The sequence below is a fragment of the Nesoenas mayeri genome (genome assembly GCF_963082525.1).
Source record: "Nesoenas mayeri genome assembly, chromosome: 3".
NCBI classification, from domain to species: domain Eukaryota; kingdom Metazoa; phylum Chordata; class Aves; order Columbiformes; family Columbidae; genus Nesoenas; species Nesoenas mayeri.
In genome coordinates, this window is record NC_137544.1 from 15726286 (window position 1) to 15737256 (window position 10971).

Sequence of the window (10971 nt, forward strand, 5' to 3'; positions counted from 1 at the left end):
CACTCCAGACTAAAAGCCCAGCCAGCAAGTAGTTGACATTTGTACTGCAGAGAGTTTACAGATTCCCCATGAGTTGGATAGGAGCTGTGTTTTGCAGCAACAATTGATTTATTACTGTGACAACCAGTAGAAAAAGAAAGACCTGCTGTCTGGCGAGGGTGTGATTTGTTCCTCTGCAAACAAGCAAGAGGTGTCCAGCTGGCCTGCAGCCATTCCTAGGCAAAAGCCCAGGGCAGGATGTAGGTTTTAACTCCTCTTTGCTTGCGTTTTGTCTGCTAAATAGTGAAGGAATTTGGGTTTTTTATATTGTAACAAAACACATTTGTATTTAGTAATGTTGCTATGAAGTGAGTAAGTAAGGGGGATGCAAAGGTCAGGCTGTCTTCTAGGTATTTCACTTCTCAAGCAATAGGATACCTCTTTATCTGGTATTCCTGAACAGAAAATCATTCTCATTTATATTGCAGCAGCTCCTGCAGGGACCAATCAAGGTCCCATTGTGTTGATGTCTGATTGGTGGCCACGAGCAGAATATTGCTGGTGCCTGCTTGGATGCAGTTCAGAAATATCCACTTTTTGCCAAAGCATTCTCTCTCCATCAATATGTTTCAGAGTGTTTCGGTCCTCTCAAAGAAAGGGGAATTTAACATGCACAAAAATGCTTGGCTAAACTAGACAGAGCTGCTGCACCTGGACCTCATGTCTTTTGAGCTTTCCACATATAAGTGAGAGTTTCCCTTTGGTGCACTCAGAGGGTGGCTGGGCAATATGTCCAAATGAAGCTTTGAACCAGTGTGTTTTCTCTCCTAGGCATGTTCTAAGCCTGTCCTAGTGAGCTAACGCAGTGCAGAAAGCTGCAACTAGTGGGAGGGCACGAGTCATCTGCAAGTTTATCAGGGGCATGAGCAACAAGAGAGATTAATCATTTCCATTTTCTGAAACAAAATAATGACATGCAATAGGCTGAAATTAAGGTATGAAAAATGAGGCTGAATGAAAAGAAAAATATGTTGATGAGAAGAGCTTTCTTAATATGGAGTAATCTTGATGGAACAGGGGAAAAAACAAGATGGTGTGTAGTATTTCATGGTGGTTAATCTTGTATAGACTAAGACAGAAGGGTTCATTCTTCACTGGTTGATACTGGACAAGCTTAGACTTCAAGGATATGAAAAGTTAAAATCAAAGTACAATAATTAATATATAATTTAGGTGAACATGGCCAAAAATATAGCTTTTGCTGTAAAAATAATAAAAAAACCCCAACATTGAACAGCAGCAAGCTACAGCTACTTCATAGTCTGAGTATTGTGTAAAACTGCCATATCTTACTATGCTAGTAAGCCTGGGAAACACTGACTTTGTAAAGCTGATAACTGTAATGCAGTGGAAACATTGTTTGGGATCAGTGGAGTGCATCACAGTGATAAAGAATTTCCCCATAATGCTGTTATAGCAATTGAAGCTGGAGTTCATCCCCTGCACAGTAAGGCAGGCTGAGGATGCCAGAAGGTTTTCTAAAACTTCTCTTTGCAGTGCGACCAATATGTTGCCTTCCTTGCAGTGATTGTTCACCTGAGTTTCTAACACTTTGAGCTCTAACACAGAATTTGTGAGCAGAGAGTGTAATGAATACAGATAATTTCAATTTTTTAAGAAGTTTAACTGCTACAGATCATGTAGTTTCCTTCCTTACAGAATAGAGAATCACATTTCATGCTTAAACCAAAAAACAAAGTGTGAGGGCCAGCCTTTCATTTGCATTGAAATCAGTAGAGTGATGCACTGAAAATAACAGTATTTTTGTAGGCATATACAACAGTCTTCCTTTATATTTTGAGATTTTCTTTTTAAAGAGAGTCTTCTACTTAGATTCCTTTTAAGGTTTCCTTTCTGCTTCTATTTTATATTTTTAACTGGCCAAGGTGGTTTAGCAGCACTTGACTCTCAGCACGTTAAAAAGCTATTCAAGGCTCCCCTTACATGAGAAGAGAAAAACCAGCTTTAAGACACTGGCAGTTTTCTCATCTACATATGAAAGCAACAAGAAAAGCAACAATTAAGTGGCATAGCTTCTCCTGGAGCTCTCAGATCTTTCTATCATCTTCATTTTCCTCTTGGTGATTTACATGAGCCTGCCTTGTGCATTAGCCTGGCTCACTTGGCTGCATCATTCCACTCAGTGCTCCCAGGGCAGGCAAAGCTCCCACTCAATTCAAGCCTAATATGGTTCATTGCAAGAAGAGAAACAAATTTTGGTTTTAGTGGCATACCTACAGCTGAAGCAAGTAAATTTAATGTACATTGTCCTGAGTTGACTTACACTAGTGCTACTTTGCTGCAATTCTTGGTGAAGTTTGATTTATACCAGGTACTGCTGAACTTATTCATCACATCACTAAGGACCATCTGTCTCAGGGAAAGTATCTTGTGAAAACTGATGTGGAAGGAAATGCTGATATTCATGAATGGCCTGGTCAGGCAAAATGTAGTAATGTTTGAATGAACAGCAAACCAGATCCTCAGAAACCTGCCTGGGTAGCAAGAGTGTTCTGTGCATGTACCCAGTAACTGTCATACCCGTGTGAGTAAGAAATGTTGAGGTTTATCAGTGGATATGGCACTGATGGCTGTGTTGACAGGGAGGAGTGAGGAAACACTTCTGCCCAGCACAATTCACAGGGGATGCAGCTTTGTTTGTTGTAGTACATCTACCCGTAGATGTGGCTGGAAGAGGGTTGTGGGTTTTTTTCTGTCTTTCAATATGGTTGATTGTTCATTAAGATCTCTTAACCCTTACTTTTATGGACATTTGAATGCTCTGTTTCAAAAAGCATGTGTTTTTCACTCTTTCAGTCTCAGGTGAGCATTTGGGGTCGTTATTCAAAAAATCAGTATAGATTGAGAGAACACTGAAAGCAACATGGTCTTGGTTTCTCCTTTTAAGCATTTTTATCAGGTAGATTCAAACAGCACATTAGGCAAAAAGAAAGCTGCCTAAAGGGTTAGTGAAACAGCATCACTGTCAACTTCAACTGCAAATAGGACCTTAGTAATGAGTGCCCTTAGCACAGCCAGGGGCTGGGCTGCATTGTCCTCAGACCTCCTTCTGTTTGCTGGGAGCTGACTCTACCTTCACATGCTCACATTCCCCTCTGACCCATGTACAGACAAGAGAGGACATTTCAGTTAACCCTGTGTGATGGGTGCCATACCTGCAGCAAGGGGCAACTCTCTTGCATGCATGACAGCAGACAACAGTGGTACTCTAGCATTTCCCCCAATTTTGATTTTTTTTTAAGCATCATTAAAACATATATGTATGGCAGTCCAGCAATAAAAACCTAGCTGTTGGCTGCTCTTTCTGCCTGAGCTCAAAGCTGTCTCCAAAGTCAAGGTGGCTGTGACACACCAGGTGGAGCGTGGCATGAGTTGATGTGTTACCTGCCTATCACTTCCTTGAGACTAATGCTGTGTGTCACTAATCACTCCAGCCATCTCCCACACTTGTAAAAGCAGTTTCCACTCTAGTAGATTCTACCCTTTATGGTGTCCAGGAAACTAGAAATAGGCTTCATTTTACCTCAAGTTTTAGCAATTGTCACCAATCCACCCTTGGGTTGGTTATTAAATTAAGACTATGGAATCAAATTCTGCCAGCAGCTATTCAATGTCAAACCTGGACTAATCACAAATTACAGGTGAAGTTGGTGTTAGTTAGGAACTAAAAGTGTATCCCTTCAAGTTTTAGCTCTGTACATTGCAGGCTGTATTAAAGATTCAAAGTTTTCCCGAAGCAGCTACAGACAGCTGCATAGGGAAGATGTCCTACAGGATAACTTCTCAAGAGAATAGTTTGACCTGCTCACTTTGTTCTGAAATTTCCTGCACAGTGAACCGAGGAGCTCCCTTATGAGAAAGGGACTGGTTTCAACTAAAATAACAGTAGCTCTGTTTAGTCTCCATAATTTTCCTTACTGGGTTTTCTAGAATCCTAAGTTTTCTTCCCAGTGCTCCTGGTTTCTTATGGGAAGGGTGGCCCATTTCCTTCATACACCTGGGATTCCAAAGAGGAGCATTTGGGTAGCAGAGGTAGTAGGGGAGATCGAGGGCATTTATGCCATTTTCTGCACTAGAACATTTTTGGGCTGTTCCAGTCCATTTTCCCAGGTGAAGGTATTAAACACCAGGGGCAGGGCTCTCCCAAGAGACAGTTGTGTTACAAAGCTTCCCACATGCTGCAGACATTGGAGAAGCTCAGTGCAGCACAAAGTGTTTGGGAAGAGCTGGATATGGGGAAGTTACTGCTGGGTTGGATGGGTGCAGCATGTGCTCACCTCACCCAGGGCACAGGAATGAGACCTGCACCAATCATGATGCAGTTCCACCTTGAAAAGTCTTCAGTGCTTGTCCTGGCTTTGTGCTTGAGAACATCCTGTGTGTAAGATGTGAGAGCCCAACTCAGCCAAAGCCTTTGGATGGTGCCTCTTCCTCTCTGCGAAGGGACTGCACCAATGCTTTCCCTCACCCACAAGTCTTCTAGCCTCTTAAATCCTTTCTTTTTTAGATTATCTTGTAATAAAGGAAAATAAGGTCTGCCATGGATGAAAAATTATTTTTAAAATGTGAAAACAAGTGTTCCCTAGCTCACTCTGTCCTTTAAGGGGCAGAGCCTTCTCTCCAGCCACGATTTCAAAGCCAGTGGTGTATGGTAGTTTCTTGTATGAGAGGTGTCTCCACTGGGACCCCAGAAAGCTTCTTGCTTTCTACCATCATGGTTTTGGCTGTGTAAGGGCCCCTTGCTCCTCTCCAGTCTCATAATGTGCTGCAGGTTGCCAGCCTGCCCTCTCCCTCTGTCGCTGCCCACATCTGTCCTTGCTCCAACAGGGCTCGCACAGCATGGGCAAGGCAAACAGTCAGAAATCCATCCTGCCCACCCACGGCCTTTTAAGAACATACAACTTACAGTCAAGAATCCAACAAATACAGCCCCTGATGCAGCAAACTGCATGGAGCTTGTCTTGAGATCAGCCTGGGCTGGAGCGGCACCAAGGTTGTCTCAAATGTCTTTCCATACTGACATAGCATAGGCATACTCGAAAGCTGGGTCATAATTTTGTGGGCTGCTTTCTCCAGTGAGTTATGCTCAAAAACATAAGCCATTGGAGAAAGCAGCCCATAAAATTATTTCTGATGAAAGCGGCTTATTTTTTATTTAATGTCACATTAAATAAATTGCAAAGAACAGCAGTGAGGATTTAGTATTTGTGGTGCTAACCATATTACTTAGCATTTATACAGTGCTTTCCTCATTCAGGAAAGCACTTTTGCTAACTTAATTCACCCTCAGCCACCCTCTGCATGTCATGAGGAAAGACAGGAGCATTTAATATCCCCACTGATAGATACGGCGTACAGCTGAGACTGGCACAGCTCTGTTACTTCTCCTCTTCTCCCACCCTCAGTATCCCACCTGAATCGATTTTTGTCAGCTGCAGCCCGTATTTTGTGATGGAAGTTCTCAGCAGTGCAAGGGGCAGGATTCTGTCCCCTTGGGGAGAGCCAGCTGTGGTCCTGACTGGGCAAACAGTGGGAGCAGAGCTGAGACCGGTGGCAAGCACGGAACAGGTCTCAGCAGATGAGAAGGATTGAGAGAGCAGGTCTAGAGGCCAAGAGCTGGGAGCTGGGATGCAGAGGAGGTGCAGACAGGTGAAGGGTTGCTTGAGCTGAGGAGGACACTTGGATGAGCTGTTGACCTCAGGTAGGGGAGTATTTGGGACAAAAGCTGGTGGAAAGGTTCTGGCATGGGAAGGTTAAGAGGTTGCTTTGAATTATCTTACTTGATGGAGGCATTTAAGGCAGGACACGGTAATGAGTTAGGGAAGAGGACACTATGTCTGGCATGGGGCTGGAGAAGCAGGATACAGAGTGGGTGTCCCTGGAGGTGAGCAACTTGGGGTGTGAGGGGTGGTGCTGGGAAAGGGCTTCAGTGTGGGAGAGCTGGGCGTTGCTTTTCATGTCGGGACATCTGCAGAGTGAGCAGTGGGAGCAGGGGAGGGGCTGCCCACCTCTGCACACCTGCCTGGCCCCTGCACACAACCACTGCTGCTCCCTGCTCCCAGCAAGACAGGGGTTCTCCCACCCTCAGGCACACATCCCTTTGCCAGGGGCTGGGGGCAAGTAAGGCACCAGGAGAGAGAATAGAGCCCACCCTGTGACTCTGCACCACTCCAGCTGCTGGTCCTGTGGGGTGGATGGCACAGCCTCATCACCTGCCACAGAGAATGGTTGTGTTTGGAAGGGACCTTCTGGAGATCATCTAGTCCAATCCACCTGCTAAAGCAGGTTCACCTAGAGTAGATCACACAGGAATGTGTCCAGGCAGGTTTTGAATGTCTCCAGAGGAGACTCCACAATCTCTCTGGGCAGCCTGTCCCAGGGGTCTGTCACCCTCAAAGTAAAGAAGTTTCTCCTCATATTCAGATAGAACCTCCTTCAGTCTGTGCCCATTGCCCCTCATCCTGTCATTGGGCACCACTGAAAGGAATCTGGTCCCATCCTCTGGACACCCACCCTCGAATTATTTAGAAGCATTGATAAGATCCCCTCTCAGCCTTCTCTTCTCCAGGCTGAACAGAAACAACTCTCTCAGCCTCTCAGAAACAAGTCCCAAGGACCTGCACAGGGGTCTTGGGCATGAGGTGCCCAGGGACAGCTCATGGCTTGTGCTGCTGAGTTTCATCTGGGCAAGAGGCAGCTCAGCACAAAAGGGAAAAAATAAGGACAGCTACTCTAGCCCTTTGATCATTTAGGATCCTACTTTTAACATATGTAAACACCTCTGTCTGCCAGTTCTCCTTTCCCATTTCAGCTGGCGTAACTCCTGTTTACAATGGATTTCTCTCATGGAGACCAGATCCATACAAAGCAGTTGCTACACCAGCCAAATTAATACTCACATAGATGGCACTTGTTTTTGGAAAGGATAGTAACTACACATTGGTGTAGGTTAATATGCTGATTAATGAATAAGATACTTACTAGTGCCTACTACTTCTGTAAACTGATATTTACAAAACTATACAGTTGTTGTAGGGGTGGGATGTGCTTTTTAAAAAAATAACCTAGTAGTTTGTTCATTCAGACAGATATTTTTACCATAAATCAATTTGAGATGATACTATTTTTATTGAAACTTGCTCTACACTCACTTTCAAAAAGTTAACATTTCTTATTTAGAAGTACTCAATTTAACTGCCTTATAAACTTCTCTTGCTTTAATAGTGAACTAAAAATACTATGAGTTAAATTGCAGTTTTAAAAAGTACTTGATTATATACCCTTCCTGAAATATTCCTCTTATATAAATTATTCTGTTGTAATGAAAAGCTAGAACAAATATTTTTTAAATTTGCTCCTTAAAATGCATTGATTCTGTTCCATATCTCTGCCCAAAAAACAGCTCAATGTCCCATAGAAAATTAGATTTTTTTTTCTGGAGAGAGGAACAGACACCTATCCAAAAAGTCAACCCCAAATTACATTTTAGAAAATGTATATTTGACTCTAACATTCTGCATGTGGAATATGCTCATACTTTCGGTGTCTCTAGGCTGAAACTGCTCGTAAATATTTTGCTGTGGACCTGAGTCTATATGAGTGAGAGACTGCTTTAATTTTTTAATGAGCAGTTCTCATAGCTGCAAAGGCATTGAAGACAGCCTGGGAGACACAATCTGTGTGATGCTGCTCTTTATTGTCACAGGTACAGAGTTCTGATGTAGCAATGCTGCACATTCAAGTCATCAAACATTTACTCATCAGGAAGGACTTTTCAGTCTCTAAAATGGTTACAAATTATTTTTTTTTTTGTCAGAATGCAGTCATTCTAAGCAGTCTGATCTCAATGGAGTCCTACTATTTTATTTTGAGTAATGGCAAATTCTTACCAACTGTTGATGGAGATACCATGGGGTTAATTTATGTTCATGTTGGAAAAGCAAAGCAGTGCTCCCTCCCAACTCTGACAGATCCCACGAGTCTTTTCAATTGGTGATTGTCAGGTTGTCCCGATCGATTGCTTAGCGCTGACAACAGCTCACAGTTTATTTGCAGCTTCGAAGTCTGGTCCTATAGTGTTTCTCTTCTGACAGGAGATGAATAAAGGTGTCACTGTGGGAGACTTTTAGCCGGCTGCTATAAAAAGGACCCTCCTCGCCTTCCCTCGCAATATCCTCTAGTTCACTTTTGAAGCTTGTGGCTCTTCCCTCAGCTGAGTTTAGCTCCATCAGCTCCAATTCATGCTTGGCAGCTGTTTCTAAAACCCTCTGTTTGTTATAATACCTGACAAAGTTGTTAATGATGGGATGGATAGGAAGGGCAATCGCTATCACCCCGCAAAGAAAACTGATGGCAGCATTCAGCTTTCCTAGTGTTGTTTTAGGGTATATGTCTCCATATCCAACTGTGGTCATGGTAATGATTGCCCACCAAAATGACTGAGGGATGCTTTTAAATAAAGTTTCAGGGTGACTTTGCTCCATGGTGTAACCCAGGGCAGAAAAGACAAAGATTCCAACAGCTAAGTACATGAGGAGCAGCCCGAGCTCCTTAAAGCTGCGTTTCAGGGCATATGTTAGAGTCTGGAGCCCCGAGGAGTGCCGTGCAAGCTTGAAAATCCTGGCGATCCGCATGATGCGCAGTGCCTGGACAGCCTGCTGGACATTGCTCAGCTCCATGAGCCTGGCTCCCAAGTGGGTCAAGGTCAGGCTGACATAGAAAGGAAGTATTGCTAGCACATCGACTATGTTCATGAACGACAGGGCGAAGTGGAGTTTGTTGGGAGAGGAGATCAGCCTCAGCACATACTCCACGGTAAACCAGCCGATGCAGGCTGTCTCGATGCTGTCCAGGGTCGGGTGTTCCACGCGGTTCCCCTTTGCATCTGCAACCTGCAGGTCTGGGATGGTCCCCACACACATCACGATGGAGGAGGTCAAAATAAACAGAAAGGACAGAACGGCGATCACTCGAGCTGGGTAGGACGACTCTGGCTTCTCCAGAAATTTCCAGATGTATTTTTGGCACCTTTTCCAGCGACTTTCTGAGGCATCTACTCCCAAATCATCCAGAATTAGTTGCACCCTTCGGGCTATTTCTTCCAGTTCTTCCTTTTTTTCACTTAGGTGAGTTTTGCAGCAGTCATCCAAAAATTTCAGATCCACTTTCCAAAATTCCATTTCATTCTTGAAACATATGGGGCATATTCCTTTCTTCATATGAATTTCCCCAAAGTAGTACACATCAATAATGCATTTGAAAGCATCTGGATCTCTGTCAAAGTAAAACTCTCTCTTTCCAGGATCATAGTCATCACAGAGGGAGAATATGCTATCGTATCCCCCCGATAAACAGTTGATCAGCTCTGCCAACCGTGTTTCTGGGTATTGATTCAGGTTATCTTCATAGAACACCTGCCTTACCCCACCGACATTAACTACAATCTCTGTTTCTTCACTTTTTTCTGATCCATCAGTGTCCACATCTGGAAACCTAGAGTCACCTGCCATTTTAATTATATTGGATTCTATTTGATTTTTAGTCTGTTGTTTGGTTTCAAAGCTTTGTGGTTTTATCTTCTCATGAAAGTGAATCAGCACCGAGTCAGCTGTATGACAAATCTTATCAAACTGACCCGGAGTCGTGGTGGTAAAGGTTACAGAAAGAAACCTGTGGTCAGGAAAGCCTCATGAGGTATGCAACAAGCTGCAGGGAAAAGACAAGTCATTGGGCTGCTGTGCCTGCAAGCAGGGTGTTAGAAAGCTCCAGCAGATTTGAAAGAGAAGAAATCATTTAATAAAACTCACCCCTCTGCTCAGTGCTCGAGAGTCTTTTCAGGTCCCATTCTCTCTCTCTAAAAGTGATATTTATTCACAGGTTGGAAGCCACGGCAGAGAAATCAATCCTGTGGTCTGATTAATGCAACGTGCAGTGAGTGACAGTTCTCAGAGAGACAATCAGCAGGGTGAGCCCACAGGAAACTGATGCAGTTTCTCTCTTCACTTCCACAGATTTCCCTAGAAAGCTGCTTTTCGATTTTGTTTCTCTTTCAGTTTTCTTTTTACTTTAAGATCTTCCGGAGTTTACCTGCTGACTCTTGCACGTAGTCAGTCGGTGCAAGCGTGCAGAGGAGAAACTTGTGCTTCTCTTCCCTTTGCTGTTCCCCAGCACAATGGGGAGCCCAGGCTGCCGGGAGTCCTTTCCAAACTCTACCCTCTTCTGGCGAAAGCCAGCAGAGCACTAGCTACACAGAAAACAGCTCAGCTATTTATACGCCTGTCTGGCTGTGAAATAATACGTTTCTATAGTGCCATGCACTTCAACGATTTTTAAAAGCACTTTTTTCTAAATCAAATACAAAACATAATCATGTATAAAGTCGTTCAGAGCTGTAGAAAGACACCCATCAATTTCTTCTGATGGCAGAAACCAGAGAAATAATACTGTGGTTTGGAATAAACACATGACATAAATCTTGCTCTCAGTGGGACTGGTGCAAGTCTAGAGTAATTCTCTGTCAGGACACTGAGCTACTGTAGATTTGTACTGGTGTCACTGGAAACCAAGCTGAGACCATAAAGTTTTCATTGCAGCTGTGGAGCAAAACTTTCCCTGCACTCTGAGCACATTTCTCAGGCTCTGTGTCCTCAGTTTTAGCTGTATTTCCTTGATGTGCAGTCGACCGATCCAGATGAGGGTATGACTGTTTTACAACATCTATGATGATTTCTCAGTGAATGCTACTTACCAGCAGTAGAGCTTTGTATGACATCCAGCACTAAACAAGTAGAATAACATGTATTTCCTCTTAACTTTATTTTCTCCAGATTCCAAGATTTGATGGACATTTGTTTCCTGGCCTCTTACATGCAGGTAGGCCTATCACTGTGTTCTTAAATTCTTAAATATGAT

The 10971-nt window shown here is 43.5% G+C and overlaps 1 protein-coding gene across 1 annotated transcript; it reads right to left on the reverse strand.

The window, feature by feature from the left end:
• Positions 1-8105: 8105 nt before the first annotated feature.
• KCNF1 (potassium voltage-gated channel modifier subfamily F member 1) lies at positions 8106-9569 on the reverse strand (the record flags this gene model as incomplete). The annotated part of the gene is made up of 1 exon (XM_080340774.1): positions 8106-9569. The coding sequence occupies one exon, from the start codon at positions 9567-9569 to the stop codon at positions 8106-8108; it is 1464 nt and encodes a 487-aa protein (XP_080196900.1).
• Positions 9570-10971: the final 1402 nt, after the last annotated feature.